General features: G+C 45.7%; 1 protein-coding gene across 6 annotated transcripts in view; it reads right to left on the reverse strand.

Annotated features, from left to right (window-relative positions):
• The window catches only part of specc1 (sperm antigen with calponin homology and coiled-coil domains 1), a 275,302-nt gene that overhangs the window by 158,480 nt on the left and 94,856 nt on the right, over positions 1–21,966 (reverse strand). For all 6 annotated transcript variants that reach the window (XR_013499063.1, XM_078224557.1, XM_078224561.1 and 3 more), the window contains exon 10: positions 16,055–16,145. Coding sequence is in view for 5 of the 6 variants with exons in the window: in XM_078224557.1 (XP_078080683.1) it covers positions 16,055–16,145 (91 nt within the window). In the remaining variant the exon portion in view is untranslated. The remainder of the gene's footprint in view (positions 1–16,054; positions 16,146–21,966) is intronic.

A 21,966-nucleotide genomic window follows, 5' to 3' on the forward strand; every position in this document is an offset into this window, starting at 1 on the left:
CAGCAACCGCAACTAGAAACACCAACAACTAGTCAGCAACAGCAACGAGAAACACCAGCAACTAGTCAGCAACAGCAACGAGAAACACCAGCAACTAGTCAGCAACAGCAACTGGACACAGCAGCAACTAGTCAGCAACAGCAACTAGAAACACCAGCAACTAGTCAGCAACCGCAACTAGAAACACCAACAACTAGTCAGCAACAGCAACTGGACACAGCAGCAACTAGTCAGCAACAGCAACTAGAAACACCAGCAACTAGTCAGCAACCGCAACTAGAAACACCAGCAACTAGTCAGCAACAGCAACTAGAAACACCAACAACTAGTCAGCAACAGCAACTAGACACACCAGCAACTAGTCAGCAACAGCAACTAGACACACCAGCAACTAGTCAGCAACAGCAACTAGACACACCAACAACTAGTCAGCAATAGCAACTAGACACACCAGCAACTAGTCAGCAACAGCAACTAGAAACACCAGCAACTAGTCAGCAACCGCAACTAGAAACACCAGCAACTAGTCAGCAACAGCAACTAGAAACACCAGCAACTAGTCAGCAACAGCAACTGGACACAGCAGCAACTAGTCAGCAACAGCAACTAGAAACACCAGCAACTAGTCAGCAACCGCAACTAGAAACACCAGCAACTAGTCAGCAACAGCAACTAGAAACACCAACAACTAGTCAGCAACAGCAACTAGACACACCAGCAACTAGTCAGCAACAGCAACTAGACACACCAGCAACTAGTCAGCAACAGCAACTAGACACACCAACAACTAGTCAGCAATAGCAACTAGACACACCAGCAACTAGTCAGCAACAGCAACGAGAAACACCAGCAACTAGTCAGCAACAGGAACTAGAAACACCAACAACTAGTCAGCAACAGCAACTAGACACACCAGCAACTAGTCAGCAACAGCAACTAGACACACCAGCAACTAGTCAGCAACAGCAACTAGAAACACCAGCAACAGCAACTAGAAACACCAGCAACTAGTCAGCAACAGCAACTAGAAACACCAACAACCAGTCAGCAACAGCAACTAGAAACACCAGCAACTAGTCAGCAACAGCAACTAGAAACACCAGCAACTAGTCAGCAACAGCAACGAGAAACACCAACAACTAGTCAGCAACAGCAACGAGAAACACCAGCAACTAGTCAGCAACAGCAACTAGAAACACCAGCAACTAGTCAGCAACAGCAACGAGAAACACCAGCAACTAGTCAGCAACCGCAACTAGAAACACCAGCAACTAGTCAGCAACAGCAACGAGAAACACCAGCAACTAGTCAGCAACAGCAACTAGAAACACCAGCAACTAGTCAGCAACAGCAACTAGAAACACCAACAACCAGTCAGCAACAGCAACTAGAAACACCAACAACTAGTCAGCAACAGGAACTAGAAACACCAACAACTAGTCAGCAACAGCAACGAGAAACACCAGCAACTAGTCAGCAACAGCAACTAGACACACCAGCAACTAGTCAGCAACAGGAACTAGAAACACCAACAACTAGTCAGCAACAGCAACGAGAAACACCAGCAACTAGTCAGCAACAGCAACTAGACACACCAGCAACTAGTCAGCAACCGCAACTAGACACACCAGCAACTAGTCAGCAACAGCAACTAGAAACACTAGCAACTAGTCAGCAACAGCAACTAGAAACATCAACAACTAGTCAGCAACAGCAACTAGAAACACCAACAACTAGTCAGCAACAGCAACTAGAAACACCAGCAACTAGTCAGCAACAGCAACGAGAAACACCAACAACTAGTCAGCAATAGCAACTAGAAACACCAACAACCCGTCAGCAACAGCAACTAGAAACACCAACAACTCGTCAGCAACAGCAACTAGACACACCAACAACTAGTCAGCAACAGCAACTAGAAACACCAGCAACTAGTCAGCAACAGCAACTAGACACACCAACAACTAGTCAGCAACAGCAACTAGAAACACCAGCAACTAGTCAGCAACAGCAACTAGAAACACTAGCAACTAGTCAGCAACAGCAACTAGACACATCAACAACTAGTCAGCAACAGCAACTAGAAACACCAACAACTAGTCAGCAACAGCAACTGGACACACCAGCAACTAGTCAGCAACAGCAACTAGACACACCAGCAACTAGTCAGCAACAGCAACTAGACACACCAACAACTAGTCAGCAACAGCAACTAGACACACCAGCAACTAGTCAGCAACAGCAACTAGAGACACCAACAACTAGTCAGCAACAGCAACGAGAAACACCAGCAACTAGTCAGCAACAGCAACTAGAAACACCAACAACTAGCCAGCAACAGCAACTAGAAACACCAACAACTAGTCAGCAACAGCAACTAGACACACCAGCAACTCGTCAGCAACAGGAACTAGAAACACCAACAACTAGTCAGCAACAGCAACTAGACACACCAGCAACTAGTCAGCAACAGCAACTAGACACACCAGCAACTCGTCAGCAACAGGAACTAGAAACACCAACAACTAGTCAGCAACAGCAACTAGAAACACTAGCAACTAGTCAGCAACTGCAACGAGAAACACCAACAACTAGTCAGCAACTAGAAACACCAACAACTAGTCAGCAACAGCAACTAGAAACACCAACAACTAGTCAGCAACAGCAACTAGACACACCAGCAACTAGTCAGCAACAGCAACTAGACACACCAACAACTAGTCAGCAACAGCAACTAGACACACCAGCAACTAGTCAGCAACAGCAACTAGACACACCAACAACTAGTCAGCAACAGCAACGAGAAACACCAGCAACTAGTCAGCAACAGGAACTAGAAACACCAGCAACTAGTCAGCAACAGCAACTAGAAACACCAACAACTCGTCAGCAACAGCAACTAGACACACCAACAACTAGTCAGCAACAGCAACAGCAACTAGAAACACCAACAACTAGTCAGCAACAGCAACTAGAAACACCAGCAACTAGTCAGCAACAGCAACGAGAAACACCAACAACTAGTCAGCAATAGCAACTAGAAACACCAGCAACTAGTCAGTAATAGCAACTAGAAACACCAACAACTAGTCAGCAATAGCAACTAGAAACACCAGCAACTAGTCAGCAACAGCAACTAGAAACACCAACAACTAGTCAGCAACAGGAACTAGAAACACCAACAACTAGTCAGCAACAGGAACTAGAAACACCAACAACTAGTCAGCAACAGCAACGAGAAACGTCAGCAACAGCAACTAGACACACCAGCAACTAGTCAGCAACAGGAACTAGAAACACCAACAACTAGTCAGCAACAGCAACGAGAAACACCAGCAACTAGTCAGCAACAGCAACTAGACACACCAGCAACTAGTCAGCAACCGCAACTAGACACACCAGCAACTAGTCAGCAACAGCAACTAGAAACACTAGCAACTAGTCAGCAACAGCAACTAGAAACATCAACAACTAGTCAGCAACAGCAACTAGAAACACCAACAACTAGTCAGCAACAGCAACTAGAAACACCAGCAACTAGTCAGCAATAGCAACTAGAAACACCAACAACCCGTCAGCAACAGCAACTAGAAACACCAACAACTCGTCAGCAACAGCAACTAGACACACCAACAACTAGTCAGCAACAGCAACAGCAACTAGAAACACCAACAACTAGTCAGCAACAGCAACTAGAAACACCAACAACTAGTCAGCAACAGCAACTAGAAAGACCAGCAACTAGTCAGCAACAGCAACGAGAAACACCAACAACTAGTCAGCAATAGCAACTAGAAACACCAGCAACTAGTCAGCAACAGCAACTAGAAACACCAGCAACTAGTCAGCAACAGCAACGAGAAACACCAACAACTAGTCAGCAACAGCAACTAGACACACCAGCAACTAGTCAGCAACAGCAACTAGAAACACCAACAACCAGTCAGCAACAGCAACGAGAAACACCAGCAACTAGTCAGCAACAGCAACTAGAAACACCAGCAACTAGTCAGCAACAGCAACTAGAAACACCAGCTACTAGTCAGCAACAGCAACTAGACACACCAACAACTAGTCAGCAGCAGCAACGAGAAACACCAGCAACTAGTCAGCAACAGCAACTGGACACAGCAGCAACTAGTCAGCAACAGCAACTAGAAAAACCAACAACTAGTCAGCAACAGCAACGAGAAACACCAGCAACTAGTCAGCAACAGCAACTAGAAACACCAGCAACTAGTCAGCAACAGCAACTAGAAACACCAACAACCAGTCAGCAACAGCAACTAGAAACACCAACAACTAGTCAGCAACAGCAACTAGAAAGACCAGCAACTAGTCAGCAACAGCAACTAGAAACACCAACAACTAGTCAGCAACAGCAACGAGAAACGTCAGCAACAGCAACTAGACACACCAGCAACTAGTCAGCAACAGGAACTAGAAACACCAACAACTAGTCAGCAACAGCAACGAGAAACACCAGCAACTAGTCAGCAACAGCAACTAGACACACCAGCAACTAGTCAGCAACCGCAACTAGACACACCAGCAACTAGTCAGCAACAGCAACTAGAAACACTAGCAACTAGTCAGCAACAGCAACTAGAAACATCAACAACTAGTCAGCAACAGCAACTAGAAACACCAACAACTAGTCAGCAACAGCAACTAGAAACACCAGCAACTAGTCAGCAATAGCAACTAGAAACACCAACAACCCGTCAGCAACAGCAACTAGAAACACCAACAACTCGTCAGCAACAGCAACTAGACACACCAACAACTAGTCAGCAACAGCAACAGCAACTAGAAACACCAACAACTAGTCAGCAACAGCAACTAAAAACACCAACAACTAGTCAGCAACAGCAACTAGAAAGACCAGCAACTAGTCAGCAACAGCAACGAGAAACACCAACAACTAGTCAGCAACAGCAACGAGAAACACCAACAACTAGTCAGCAACAGCAACTAGACACACCAGCAACTAGTCAGCAACAGCAACTAGAAACACCAGAAACTAGTCAGCCACAGCAACTAGAAACACCAGCAACTCGTCAACAATAGCAACTAGAAACACCAGCAACTAGTCAGCAACAGCAACGAGAAACACCAACAACTAGTCAGCAATAGCAACTAGAAACACCAGCAACTAGTCAGCAACAGCAACTAGAGACACCAACAACTAGTCAGCAACAGCAACTAGAAACACCGGCAACTAGTCAGCAACAGCAATGAGAAACACCAACAACTAGTCAGCAACAGCAACTAGACACACCAGCAACTAGTCAGCAACAGCAACTAGAAACACCAGCAACTAGTCAGCAACAGCAACTAGACACACCAGCAACTAGTCAGCAATAGCAACTAGAAACACCAGCAACTAGTCAGCAACAGCAACTAGACACACCAGCAACTAGTCAGCAATAGCAACTAGAAACACCAGCAACTAGTCAGCAACAGCAACTAGAAACACCAACAACTAGTCAGCAACAGCAACTAGAAACACCAGCAACTAGTCAGCAACAGCAACGAGAAACACCAACAACTAGTCAGCAACAGCAACTAGACACACCAGCAACTAGTCAGCAACAGCAACTAGAAACACCAGCAACTAGTCAGCAACAGCAACGAGAAACACCAACAACTAGTCAGCAACAGCAACTAGAAACACCAACAACTAGTCAGCAACAGCAACTAGAAACACCAACAACTAGTCAGCAACAGCAACGAGAAACACCAACAACTAGTCAGCAACATGAACTAGAAACACCAGCAACTAGTCAGCAACAGCAACTAGAAACACCAACAACTAGTCAGCAACAGCAACTAGAAACACCAGCAACTAGTCAGCAACAGCAACTAGAAACACCAACAACTAGTCAGCAATAGCAACTAGAAACACCAACAACTAGTCAGCAACAGCAACTAGAAACACCAACAACTAGTCAGCAACAGCAACGAGAAACACCAACAACTAGTCAGCAACAGCAACTAGAAACACCAACAACTAGTCAGCAACAGCAACTAGAAACACCAACAACTAGTCAGCAACAGCAACGAGAAACACCAACAACTAGTCAGCAACATGAACTAGAAACACCAGCAACTAGTCAGCAACAGCAACGAGAAACACCAACAACTAGTCAGCAACAGCAACTAGAAACACCAACAACTAGTCAGCAACAGCAACTAGAAACACCAACAACTAGTCAGCAACATGAACTAGAAACACCAGCAACTAGTCAGCAACAGCAACGAGAAACACCAACAACTAGTCAGCAACAGCAACTAGAAACACCAGCAACTAGTCAGCAACAGCAACTAGAAACACCAACAACTAGTCAGCAACAGCAACGGGAAACACCAACAACTAGTCAGCAACAGCAACTAGACACACCAGCAACTAGTCAGCAACAGCAACGAGAAACACCAGCAACTAGTCAGCAGCAGCAACTGGACACAGCAGCAACTAGTCAACAACAGCAACTAGACACACCAGCAACTAGTCAGCAACAGCAACTAGACACACCAGCAACTAGTCAGCAACAGCAACTAGAAACACCAGCAACAGCAACTAGAAACACCAGCAACTAGTCAGCAACAGCAACGAGAAACACCAGCAACTAGTCAGCAACAGGAACTAGACACACCAACAACTAGTCAGCAACAGCAACGAGAAACACCAACAACCAGTCAGCAACAGCAACTAGAAACACCAGCAACTAGTCAGCAACAGCAACTAGAAACACCAGCAACTAGTCAGCAACAGCAACGAGAAACACCAACAACCAGTCAGCAACAGCAACTAGACACACCAACAACTAGTCAGCAACAGCAACGAGAAACACCAACAACCAGTCAGCAACAGCAACTAGACACACCAACAACTAGTCAGCAACAGCAACTAGACACACCAGCAACTAGTCAGCAACAGCAACGAGAAACACCAACAACCAGTCAGCAACAGCAACTAGACACACCAACAACTAGTCAGCAACAGCAACGAGAAACACCAACAACCAGTCAGCAACAGCAACTAGACACACCAACAACTAGTCAGCAACAGCAACTAGACACACCAGCAACTAGTCAGCAACAGCAACGAGAAACACCAACAACCAGTCAGCAACAGCAACTAGACACACCAACAACTAGTCAGCAACAGCAACTAGACACACCAACAACTAGTCAGCAACAGCAACGAGAAACACCAACAACCAGTCAGCAACAGCAACTAGACACACCAACAACTAGTCAGCAACAGCAACTAGAAACACCAGCAACTAGTCAGCAACAGCAACGAGAAACACCAACAACCAGTCAGCAACAGCAACTAGACACACCAACAACTAGTCAGCAACAGCAACTAGAAACACCAGCAACTAGTCAGCAACAGCAACGAGAAACACCAACAACTAGTCAGCAACAGCAACGAGAAACACCAACAACTAGTCAGCAACAGCAACGAGAAACACCAGCAACTAGTCAGCAACAGCAACTGGACACAGCAGCAACTAGTCAACAACAGCAACTAGACACACCAGCAACTAGTCAGCAACAGCAACTAGAAACACCAGCAACAGCAACTAGAAACACCAGCAACTAGTCAGCAACAGCAACTAGAAACACCAACAACCAGTCAGCAACAGCAACTAGAAACACCAGCAACTAGTCAGCAACAGCAACTAGAAACACCAGCAACTAGTCAGCAACAGCAACTAGAAACACCAACAACCAGTCAGCAACAGCAACTAGAAACACCAACAACTAGTCAGCAACAGGAACTAGAAACACCAACAACTAGTCAGCAACAGCAACGAGAAACACCAGCAACTAGTCAGCAACAGCAACTAGACACACCAGCAACTAGTCAGCAACAGGAACTAGAAACACCAACAACTAGTCAGCAACAGCAACGAGAAAGACCAGCAACTAGTCAGCAACAGCAACTAGACACACCAGCAACTAGTCAGCAACCGCAACTAGACACACCAGCAACTAGTCAGCAACAGCAACTAGAAACACTAGCAACTAGTCAGCAACAGCAACTAGAAACATCAACAACTAGTCAGCAACAGCAACTAGAAACACCAACAACTAGTCAGCAACAGCAACTAGAAACACCAGCAACTAGTCAGCAATAGCAACTAGAAACACCAACAACCCGTCAGCAACAGCAACTAGAAACACCAACAACTTGTCAGCAACAGCAACTAGACACACCAACAACTAGTCAGCAACAGCAACTAGAAACACCAGCAACTAGTCAGCAACAGCAACTAGACACACCAACAACTAGTCAGCAACAGCAACTAGAAACACCAGCAACTAGTCAGCAACAGCAACTAGAAACACTAGCAACTAGTCAGCAACAGCAACTAGACACATCAACAACTAGTCAGCAACAGCAACTAGAAACACCAACAACTAGTCAGCAACAGCAACTAGAAACACCAGCAACTAGTCAGCAATAGCAACTAGACACATCAACAACTAGTCAGCAACAGGAACTAGAAACACCAACAACCCGTCAGCAACAGCAACTAGAAACACCAACAACTAGTCAGCAACAGCAACTGGACACACCAGCAACTAGTCAGCAACAGCAACTAGACACACCAACAACTAGTCAGCAACAGCAACTAGAAACACCAACAACTAGTCAGCAACAGCAACTAGAAACACCAACAACTAGTCAGCAACAGCAACTAGACACACCAACAACTAGTCAGCAACAGCAACTAGACACACCAGCAACTAGTCAGCAACAGCAACTAGAAACACCAGCAACTAGTCAGCAACAGCAACTAGACACACCAGCAACTAGTCAGCAACAGCAACTAGACACACCAACAACTAGTCAGCAACAGCAACTAGACACACCAGCAACTAGTCAGCAACAGCAACTAGAGACACCAACAACTAGTCAGCAACAGCAACTAGAAACACCAACAACTAGCCAGCAACAGCAACTAGAAACACCAACAACTAGTCAGCAACTAGACACACCAGCAACTCGTCAGCAACAGGAACTAGAAACACCAACAACTAGTCAGCAACAGCAACTAGACACACCAGCAACTCGTCAGCAACAGGAACTAGAAACACCAACAACTAGTCAGCAACAGCAACTAGAAACACTAGCAACTAGTCAGCAACTGCAACTAGAAACACCAACAACTAGTCAGCAACAGCAACTAGAAACACCAGCAACTAGTCAGCAACAGCAACTAGAAACACCAACAACTAGTCAGCAACAGCAACTAGACACACCAGCAACTAGTCAGCAACAGCAACTAGACACACCAACAACTAGTCAGCAACAGCAACTAGACACACCAGCAACTAGTCAGCAACAGCAACTAGACACACCAGCAACTAGTCAGCAACAGCAACTAGACACACCAACAACTAGTCAGCAACAGCAACTAGAAACACCAACAACTAGTCAGCAACAGCAACTAGACACACCAGCAACTAGTCAGCAACAGCAACTAGACACACCAGCAACTAGTCAGCAACAGCAACTAGACACACCAGCAACTAGTCAGCAACAGCAACTAGACACACCAACAACTAGTCAGCAACAGGAACTAGAAACACCAGCAACTAGTCAGCAACAGGAACTAGAAACAACAACAACTAGTCAGCAACAGCAACGGGAAACACCAACAACTAGTCAGCAACAGCAACTAGAAACACCAACAACTAGTCAGCAACAGCAACTAGACACACCAGCAACTCGTCAGCAACAGGAACTAGAAACACCAACAACTAGTCAGCAACAGCAACGAGAAACACCAGCAACTAGTCAGCAACAGCAACTAGAAACACCAGCAACTAGTCAGCAACAGGAACTAGAAACACCAGCAACTAGTCAGCAACAGCAACTAGACACACCAGCAACTAGTCAGCAACAGCAACTAGAAACACCAGCAACTAGTCAGCAACAGCAACTAGACACACCAGCAACTAGTCAGCAACAGCAACTAGAAACACCAACAACTAGTCAGCAACAGCAACGAGAAACACCAGCAACTAGTCAGCAACAGCAACTAGAAACACCAGCAACTAGTCAGCAACAGGAACTAGAAACACCAGCAACTAGTCAGCAACAGGAACTAGAAACACCAGCAACTAGTCAGCAACAGCAACTAGACACACCAGCAACTAGTCAGCAACAGCAACTAGAAACACCAGCAACTAGTCAGCAACAGCAACTAGACACACCAGCAACTAGTCAGCAACAGCAACGGGAAACACCAGCAACTAGTCAGCAACAGGAACTAGACACACCAGCAACTAGTCAGCAACAGCAACGAGAAACACCAGCAACTAGTCAGCAACAGGAACTAGAAACACCAGCAACTAGTCAGCAACAGGAACTAGACACACCAACAACTAGTCAGCAGCAGCAACGAGAAACACCAGCAACTAGTCAGCAACAGCAACTAGACACACCAGCAACTAGTCAGCAACAGCAACTAGAAACACCAACAACTAGTCAGCAACAGCAACTAGAGACACCAACAACTAGTCAGCAACAGCAACGAGAAACACCAGCAACTAGTCAGCAACAGCAACTAGAAACACCAGCAACTAGTCAGCAACAGCAACTAGAAACACCAGCAACTAGTCAGCAACAGGAACTAGAAACACCAACAACTAGTCAGCAATAGCAACTGGAAACACCAGCAACTAGTCAGCAACAGCAACTGGAAACACCAGCAACTAGTCAGCAACAGCAACTGGACACAGCAGCAACTAGTCAGCAACAGCAACTGGAAACACCAGCAACTAGTCAGCAACAGCAACTAGAAACACCAGCAACTAGTCAGCAACAGCAACTAGAAACACCAGCAACTAGTCAGCAACAGCAACTAGAAACACCAACAACTAGTCTGCAACGAGAAACACCAGCAACTAGTCAGCAACAGCAACTAGAAACACCAGCAACTAGTCAGCAACAGCAACGAGAAACACCAGCAACTAGTCAGCAACAGCAACTAGAAACACCAGCAACTAGTCAGCAACAGCAACGAGAAACACCACCAACTAGTCAGCAACAGCAACTAGAAACACCAGCAACTAGTCAGCAACAGCAACTAGAAACACCAACAACTAGTCAGCAACAGGAACTAGAAACACCAGCAACTAGTCAGCAACAGCAACTAGAAACACCAGCAACTAGTCAGCAACAGCAACTAGACACACCAGCAACTAGTCAGCAACAGCAACTAGACACACCAACAACTAGTCAGCAACAGCAACTAGACACACCAGCAACTAGTCAGCAACAGCAACGAGAAACACCAGCAACTAGTCAGCAACAGCAACGAGAAACACCAACAACTAGTCAGCAACAGCAACGAGAAACACCAACAACTTATCAGCAACAGCAACTAGAAACACCAACAACTAGTCAGCAACAGCAACTAGACACACCAGCAACTAGTCAGCAACAGCAACTAGACACACCAGCAACTCGTCAGCAACTGCAACGAGAAACACCAACAACTAGTCAGCAACTGCAACGAGAAACACCAGCAACTAGTCAGCAACAGCAACTAGAAACACCAGCAACTAGTCAGCAACAGCAACTAGAAACACCAACAACTAGTCAGCAACAGCAACGAGAAACACCAGCAACTCGTCAGCAACTGCAACGAGAAACACCAACATCTAGTCAGCAGCAGCAACTAGACACACCAACAACTAGTCAGCAACAGCAACTAGAAACACCAACAACTAGTCAGCAGCAGCAACTAGACACACCAACAACTAGTCAGCAACAGCAACTAGAAACACCAACAACTAGTCAGCAACAGCAACTAGAAACACCAACAACTAGTCAGCAACAGCAACTAGAAACACCAGCAACTCGTCAGCAACTGCAACGAGAAACACCAACAACTAGTCAGCAACAGCAACTAGAAACACCAACAACTAGTCAGCAACAGCAACGAGAAACACCAGCAACTAGTCAGCAACTGCAACGAGAAACACCAACAACTAGTCAGCAACAGCAACTAGACACACCAGCAACTAGTCAGCAACAGCAACGGGAAACACCAGCAACTAGTCAGCAACAGCAACTAGAAACACCAACAACTAGTCAGCAACTGCAACGAGAAACACCAGCAACTAGTCAGCAACAGCAACTAGAAACACCAGCAACTAGTCAGCAACAGCAACTAGACACACCAGCAACTAGTCAGCAACAGGAACTAGAAACAACAACAACTAGTCAGCAACTGCAACGAGAAACACCAACAACTAGTCAGCAACAGCAACTAGAAACACCACCAACTAGTCAGCAACAGGAACTAGAAACACCAGCAACTAGTCAGCAACAGCAACTAGAAACACCAACAACTAGTCAGCAACAGCAACTAGACACACCAGCAACTAGTCAGCAACAGGAACTAGAAACAACAACAACTAGTCAGCAACTGCAACGAGAAACACCAACAACTAGTCAGCAACAGCAACTAGAAACACCAGCAACTAGTCAGCAACAGCAACTAGAAACACCGGCAACTAGTCAGCAACAGGAACTAGAAACACCAACAACTAGTCAGCAACAGGAACTAGAAACACCAACAACTAGTCAGCAACAGCAACTAGACACACCAGCAACTAGTCAGCAACAGGAACTAGAAACACCAACAACTAGTCAGCAACAGCAACGAGAAACACCAGCAACTAGTCAGCAACAGCAACGAGAAACACCAACAACTAGTCAGCAACAGCAACTAGAAACAACAACAACTAGTCAGCAACTGCAACTAGAAACAACAACAACTAGTCAGCAACAGCAACTAGAAACACCACCAACTAGTCAGCAACAGCAACTAGAAACACCAGCAACTAGTCAGCAACAGCAACTAGAAACACCACCAACTAGTCAGCAACAGCAACTAGAAACACCACCAACTAGTCAGCAACAGCAACTAGAAACACCAGCAACTAGTCAGCAACAGCAACTAGAAACACCGGCAACTAGTCAGCAACAGGAACTAGAAACACCAGCAACTAGTCAGCAACAGCAACTAGAAACACCGGCAACTAGTCAGCAGCAGCAACTAGAAACACCAACAACTAGTCAGCAACAGCAACTAGAAACACCAACAACTAGTCAGCAACAGCAACTAGAAACACCAACAACTAGTCAGCAACAGCAACTAGAAACACCAGCAACTCGTCAGCAACTGCAACGAGAAACACCAACAACTAGTCAGCAACAGCAACTAGAAACACCAACAACTAGTCAGCAACTGCAACGAGAAACACCAACAACTAGTCAGCAACTGCAACGAGAAACACCAGCAACTAGTCAGCAACAGCAACTAGAAACACCAGCAACTAGTCAGCAACAGCAACTAGAAACACCAACAACTAGTCAGCAACAGCAACTAGAAACACCAACAACTAGTCAGCAACAGCAACTAGACACACCAGCAACTAGTCAGCAACAGCAACTAGAAACACCAACAACTAGTCAGCAACAGCAACTAGACACACCAGCAACTAGTCAGCAACAGCAACTAGAAACACCAGCAACTAGTCAGCAACAGGAACTAGAAACAACAACAACTAGTCAGCAACTGCAACGAGAAACACCAACAACTAGTCAGCAACAGCAACTAGAAACACCACCAACTAGTCAGCAACAGCAACTAGAAACACCAGCAACTAGTCAGCAACAGCAACTAGAAACACCGGCAACTAGTCAGCAACAGGAACTAGAAACACCAGCAACTAGTCAGCAACAGCAACGAGAAACACCAGCAACTAGTCAGCAACTGCAACTAGAAACAACAACAACTAGTCAGCAACAGCAACTAGAAACACCAGCAACTAGTCAGCAACAGCAACGGGAAACACCAACAACTAGTCAGCAACAGCAACTAGAAACACCGGCAACTAGTCAGCAACAGCAACTAGAAACAACAACAACTAGTCAGCAACAGCAACTAGAAACACCAGCAACTAGTCAGCAACAGCAACGGGAAACACCAACAACTAGTCAGCAACAGCAACTAGAAACACCGGCAACTAGTCAGCAACAGGAACTAGAAACACCAACAACTAGTCAGCAACAGCAACTAGAAACACCAGCAACTAGTCAGCAACAGCAACGGGAAACACCAACAACTAGTCAGCAACAGCAACTAGAAACACCGGCAACTAGTCAGCAACAGGAACTAGAAACACCAACAACTAGTCAGCAACAGGAACTAGAAACACCAGCAACTAGTCAGCAACAGCAACTAGACACACCAACAACTAGTCAGCAACAGCAACTAGAAACACCAGCAACTAGTCAGCAACAGCAACTAGAAACACCAACAACTAGTCAGCAACGAGAAACACCAACAACTAGTCAGCAACAGCAACTAGAAACACCGGCAACTAGTCAGCAACAGCAACTAGAAACACCAGCAACTAGTCAGCAACAGCAACTAGAAACACCAGCAACTAGTCAGCAACAGCAACTAGTCAGCAACAGCAACTAGAAACACCAACAACTAGTCAGCAACAGCAATGAGACACACCAGCAACTAGTCAGCAACAGCAACTAGAAACACCAGCAACTAGTCAGCAACAGCAACTAGAAACACCGGCAACTAGTCAGCAACAGCAACTAGAAACACCAGCAACTAGTCAGCAACAGCAACTAGAAACACCAGCAACTAGTCAGCAACAGCAACTAGAAACACCAACAACTAGTCAGCAACAGCAACGAGAAACACCAACAACTAGTCAGCAACAGCAACTAGAAACACCAACAACTAGTCAGCAACAGCAACGAGAAACACCAACAACTAGTCAGCAACAGCAACTAGAAACACCAACAACTAGTCAGCAACAGCAACGAGAAACACCAACAACTAGTCAGCAACAGCAACGGGAAACACCAGCAACTAGTCAGCAACAGCAACGAGAAACACCAACAACTAGTCAGCAACAGCAACGGGAAACACCAGCAACTAGTCAGCAACAGGAACTAGAAACACCAACAACTAGTCAGCAACAGCAACGAGAAACACCAACAACTAGTCAGCAACAGGAACGGGAAACACCAGCAATGAGTCCAAGCAGTCAGTCCGAGCCCGTCAACTCTCACCCTCTGAACTAAGATTTCCCAGTTCATTCTCCCCATGCCAGTAATGGTGCCTGTCACCGTTAGCACCCTGCAGCTGAGTGACATCAAGCAATGTGTGGAATAGTGAGTGAAAAACTGTTAAATAACTGACCATGTGTTCACACTGTCTGGGAACTGTCCCCCAGTGAGAGTCAGCACCTTCAGGAACTGTATCCCAGTGAGAGTCAGCACCTTCAGGAACTGTATCCCAGTGAGAGTCAGCACCTTCAGGAACTGTATCCCAGTGAGAGTCAGCACCTTCAGGAACTGTATCCCAGTGAGAGTCAGCACCTTCAGGAACTGTATCCCAGTGAGAGTCAGCACCTTCAGGAACTGTATCCCAGTGAGAGTCAGCACCTTCAGGAACTGTATCCCAGTGAGAGTCAGCACCTTCAGGAACTGTATCCCAGTGAGAGTCAGCACCTTCAGGAACTGTATCCCAGTGAGAGTCAGCACCTTCAGGAACTGTATCCCAGTGAGAGTCAGCCCCTTCAGGAACTGTATCCCAGTGAGAGTCAGCACCTTCAGGAACTGTCCCCCAGTGAGAGGCAGCTCCTTCAGGAACTGTATCCCAGTGAGAGTCAGCACCTTCAGGAACTGTCCCCCAGTGAGAGGCAGCACCTTCAGGAACTGTCCCCCAGTGAGAGGCAGCACCTTCAGGAACTGTCCCCCAGTGAGAGTCAGCACCTTCAGGAACTGTATCCCAGTGAGATTCAGCACCTGTAGGGGACTGGTTCATAAATGCATTTGGAAATACAACACCTGAATTGACAACGTGGATTTGTGGAATTTTTTTGGGTTACATTATTCTGCATGATTTGATTTTCAACATGTTTCTGTAACTCTTGAAATGACAGACGACAACAAAAAAATTTCAGTCCGTGTCTCAACTTTTGTTACCTGAAGCGGTGAGTTTAGACAGCATTGACCGGGGCTCCTGCCCGAGAGTGCTACGAGTGGCAATACCCGAGAATTCTGAGGCCGAGCGTCGCTGGAAGGAAAGAAGAGAGAGGCTTTTTACTCAGTTGATGAAGGCTCACATGCCATTTGCCTTCTTTACACATTTCTGTATCTGTGCACCTACTTTCAGCAACAGATGCACGAGGACACCAAGGTCTCGCTGAGTATCCGCCTTTCTCAATTTACACCCACTCAAGTAATAATCTGTCTATTATTATTACCAAAGTGGCTAGTCCCAATTGCCCGCATTTGGCCCATATCCCCCTCTACCCATCTTACCCATGTAACTGTCTCGACGATTTTTAAAAGACAAAATTGTACCCGCCTCTACTACTACCTCTGGCAGCTTGTTCCAAACACTCACAACCTTCTGTGTGAAGAAATTGCCCGTCTGGACACTTTTGTATCTCTCCCCTCGCATCTTAAACCTACGCCCTCGAGTTTTAGACTCCCCTACCTTTGGGAAAAGATATTGACGATCTGGCTGATCTGTGCCCCTCATTATTTTATAGACCTCTATAAGGTCACCCCTCAGCCTTCTACGCTCCAGAGAAAAAAGTCCCAGTCTATCCAGCCTCTCCTTATAACTCAATCCATCAAGTCCCGGTAGCATCCTAGTAAATCTTTTCTGCACTCTTTCTAGTTTAATAATATCCTTTCTATAATAGGGTGACCAGAACTGTACAGAGTACAGTTGCAGAGACTTCTGATCTGACATCACTGATGATATATATTAGCCATTTGCATAATTGCTATTCACCCTTTACACAAAGCTTTGCCCTTCTGGTCTTTGTCTTTCCTGGTGCAGCCAATGAAGCAACATTCACACAGTATGTGGCTGGAACCATTACCCAAACAGTATAGAAACATAGAAGATAGGAGCAGGAGGAGGCCATTTGGCCCTTCGAGCCTGTTCCGCCATTTGTTACGATCATGGCTGATCGTCCAACTCAATAGCCTAATCCTGCTTTTTCCCCATAACGTTTGATCCCATTCGCCCCAAGTGTTATATCCAGCCACCTCTTGGATACATTCAATGTTTTGGCATCAACTACTTCCTGTGGTAATGAATTCCACAGGCTCACCACTCTTTGGGTGAAGAAATGTCTCCTCACTTCCATCCTAAATGGTCTATCCTGAATCCTCAGACTGTGACCCCTGGTTCTGGACTCCCCCACCATCGGGAACATCCTCCCTCCATCTACCCTGTCCAGTCCTGTTAGAATTTTATAAGTCTCTATGAGATCTCCCCTCATTCGTCTGAACTCCAGTGAAAACAATCCTAACCTAGTCAATCTCTCCTCATACATCAGTCCCGCCATCCCCGGAATCAGCCTGGTAAACCTTCGCTGCACTCCCTCGAGAGCAAGAACATCCTTCCTCAGAAAAGGAGACCAAAACTGCACACAATACTCTAGGTGTGGCCTCACCAAGGCCCTGTATAATTGCAACAACACATCCCTGCTCCTGTACTCGAAACCTCTCGCAATGAAGGCCAACATGCCATTAGCCTTCTTTACCGCCTGCTGCACCTGCATGCTTACCTTCAGCGACTGGTGCACAAGGACACCCAGGTCCCGCTGCACACTCCCCTTTCCCAATTTACAGCCATTCAGGTAGTAATCTGCCGCCTTGTTTTTGCTTCTAAAGTAAATAACCTCACATTTATCCAAATTATACTGCATCTGCCATTGATTCACCCACTCACCCAACCTGTCCAGATCATTCTGAAGGATCTCTGCATCCTCGTCACAGTTCACCCTCCCACCCAACTTGGTATCATCTGCAAACTTTGAGATGTTACATTTTGTTCCTTCATCCAAATCATTAATATATATTGTGAATAGCTGGGGTCCCAGCACCAATCCCTGTGGCGCCCCACTAGTTACTGTCTGCCAATTTGAAAAGGACCCATTAATCCCTACTCTTTGTTTCCTCTCTGCCAACCAGTTTTCTATCCATCTCAATACGTTTCCTCCAATTCCATGCACTTTAATCTTGCACAATAATCTCTTGTGCGGGACTTTGTCAAACACTTTCTGAAAGTCCAAATATACCACATTGACTGGTTCCCCCTTGTCAACTCTGCTAGTTACATCTCCAAAGGATTCCAACAGATTTGTCAAGCATGATTTCCCCTTCATAAATCCATGCTGACTCTGTCTGATCCTGTCACTGCTTTCTAAATACTCTGCTATAAAGTCCTTGATAATGTATTTGAGAATTTTCCCTACTACCGATGTTAAGTTTACTGGTGTATAATTCCCTGTTTTCTCTCTGCCTCCCTTTTTGAATATTGGAGTGAAATTCGCTACCCTCCAATCTGCAGGGACTGTTCCAGAGTCTATAGAATCCTGGAAGATGACCACCAATGCATCCACTATTTCTAGAGCCACTTCCTTAAGTACTCTGGGATGTAGGTTATCAGGCCCTGGGGATTTATCCGCCTTCAATCCCATCAACTTTCCCAGTGCCATTTCTCTACTAATATTGATCTCCCTCAGTTCTTCCCTCTCACTATATCTCGCATTCTCCAATATTCCTGGCATCTGATTTGTGTTCTCTTTTGTGAAGACAGAACCAAAGTATGTATTTAGTTGCTCGGCCATTTCTTTGTCCCCGATTATACATTCCCCCGTTTCTGTCTGTAGGGAACCTACATTTGTCTTCACCAACCTCTTTCTCTTCACGTATCGATAGAAACTCTTAGTGTCAGTTTTTAAGTTTCCTGCAAGCTTACTTTCGTACTGTATTTTCCTCCTCTTAATCAATCCCTTGGTCCTTCTTTGCTGAATTCTAAACTACTCCCAATCCTCAGACCTATTATTTTTCTTGGCCAATCTGTATGCTTCTCCCTTAGATTGGATATTCTCTCTAATTTCCTTTGTAAGCCATAGATTAGCCCTCTTACCCATCTTGCTTTTGTGCCAGACAGGAACAAACAGTTGCTGCAGTTCCCCCATGCGTTCCTTGAATGTTTGCCATTGTCTATCCACTGTCATCCCTTTCAGTAACTCTCCCCAATCTATCAAGGCCAACTCACGCCTCATATCCTCACAGTTTCCTTTATTAAGATTCAGCACCCTAGTCTCTGAATCAACTACTTCACTCTCCATCTTAATAAATTCTATCATGTTATGGTCACTCATCCCCAAGGGGTCTCGTACAGCTAGATTAGCAATGATTCCCTTCTCATTACACAGTACCCAGTCTAAGATGGCCTGCTCTCTAGTTGGTTCCTCCACATATTGGTCAAGAAAATCATCCTGTAAACACTCCAGGAATTCCTCCTCCCCGGCATTGTGGCTAACTTAATTTGCCCAATCAATGTGCAGATTAAAATCACCCATGATCACTGATAAAGAACAAAGAACAAAGAACAGTACAGCACAGGAAACAGGCCCTTCGGCCCTCCAAGCCTGTGCCGCTCCTTGGTCCAACTAGACCAATCGTTTGTATCCCTCCATTCCCAGGCTGTTCATGTGACTATCCAGGTAAGTCTTAAACGATGTCAGCGTGCCTGCCTCCACCACCCTACTTGGCAGCGCATTCCAGGCCCCCACCACCCTCTGTGTAAAAAACGTCCCTCTGATGTCTGAGTTATACTTCGCCCCTCTCAGCTTGAGCCCGTGACCCCTCGTGATCGTCACCTCCGACCTGGGAAAAAGCTTCCCACTGTTCACCCTATCTATACCCTTCATAATCTTGTATACCTCTATTAGATCTCCCTTCATTCTCCGTCTTTCCAAGGAGAACAACCCCAGTCTACCCAATCTCTCCTCATAGCTAAGACCCTCCATACCAGGCAACATCCTGGTAAACCTTCTCTGCACTCTCTCCAATGCCTCCACGTCCTTCTGGTAGTGCGGCGACCAGAACTGGACGCAGTACTCCAAATGTGGCCTAACCAGCGTTCTATACAGCTGCATCATCAGACTCCAGCTTTTATACTCTATACCCCGTCCTATAAAGGCAAGCATACCATATGCCTTCTTCACCACCTTCTCCACCTGTGTTGCCACCTTCAAGGATTTGTGGACTTGCACACCTAGGTCCCTCTGTGTTTCTATACTCCTGATGACTCTGCCATTTATTGCATAACTCCTCCCTACATTATTTCTTCCAAAATGCATCACTTCGCATTTATCCGGATTAAATTCCATCTGCCACCTCTCCGCCCAATTTTCCAGCCTATCTATATCCTGCTGTATTGCCCGACAATGCTCTTCGCTATCCGCAATTCCAGCCATCTTTGTGTCATCCGCAAACTTGCTGATTACACCAGTTACACCTTCTTCCAAATCATTTATATATATCACAAATAGCAGAGGTCCCAGTACAGAGCCCTGCGGAACACCACTGGTCACAGACCTCCAGCCGGAAAAAGACCCTTCGACCACTACCCTCTGTCTCCTATGGCCAAGCCAGTTCTCCACCCATCGAGCCACTTCTCCTTGTATCCCATGAGCCTTAACCTTCTTAACCAACCTGCCATGTAGGACTTTGTCAAATGCCTTACTGAAATCCATATAGACGACATCCACGGCCCTTCCTTCATCAACCGTTTTTGTCACTTCCTCAAAAAACTCCACCAAATTTGTAAGGCACGACCTCCCTCTTATCACATGCATCTCTCATTTCCTGTTTAATGCCATTCCCAACATCATCACTGCAGTTTGGGGGTTTGTATATGACACCCACTAATGTTTTTTGCCCCTTGGTATTTCTCAACTCCACCCATACAGACTCCATGTTGTCAGAGCTAATATCCTTTCTCACTATTGTGTTAATTTCCTCTTTAACCAGCAGTGCCACTCCACCACCTTTTCCTTTATGCCTGCCCTTCCGAAATACTGAATACCCTGGGACATTCAATTCCCACCCCTGGTCACCCTGCAGCCATGTCTACGTAATCCCAATTATATCGTACCCATTTACATATATCTGCGCAATTAGTTCATCGACTTTATTGCAAATGCTCCACACATTAAGGCACAGAGCCTTTAAACTTGTCTTTTTAACATTCTTTGCCGTGCTCCCAATATTTTTCTCTCTAGTCCTGTTTGAACTTTGTCCTTGGTTTCTCTGCCTATCAATTTTCTTATTCCCTTTTCTTCTTTTTGTTTTTGTCCTTGCTCCCTCCTTCTCTGACTCCTTACATAGGTTCCCATCCTCCTGGCATATTCGTTTGAACCCCCCCCAATCGCTCTCGCAAACACTCCCCCCAAGGACAACAAAACGCACCTCAGCCAGGAGTCCACTAATGGTCAATGTTAATTAGATTTATGGCAAGGTCACAAACCGAAATGCTTATTCAACCTGTCCATCACCCAATAAACTGAATGGCTATCATTATATCAGGTAATGAACAAGGAGATTAGCCATCTCTCGTTAAGAAAGCCCACCAAACCTTCTATTTTCTCAGAAGACTAAGGAAATTTGGCATGTCCACTACAACTCTCACCAACTTTTACAGATGCACCATAGAAAGCATCCTTTCTGGTTGTATCACAGCTTGGTATGGCTCCTGCTCTGCCCAAGACTGCAAGGAGCTACAAAAGGTCGCGAATGCAGCCCAATCCATCACGCAAACCAGCCTCCTATCCATTGACTCTGTCTACACTTCCCGCTGCCTCGGCAAAGCAACCAGCATAATTAAGGACTCCACACACCCCAGACATTCTCTCTTCCACCTTCTTCTGTCGGGAAGAAGATACAAAAGTCTGAGGTCATGTACCAACCGACTCAAGAACAGCTTCTTCCCTGCTGCTGTCAGACTTTTGAATGGAGTTACCTTGTATTAAGTTGATCTTTCTCTACACCCTCGCTATGATTGGAATACTACATTCTGC

The sequence above is a fragment of the Mustelus asterias genome, chromosome 12 (assembly GCF_964213995.1).
Source record: "Mustelus asterias chromosome 12, sMusAst1.hap1.1, whole genome shotgun sequence".
Lineage (NCBI taxonomy): Eukaryota > Metazoa > Chordata > Chondrichthyes > Carcharhiniformes > Triakidae > Mustelus > Mustelus asterias.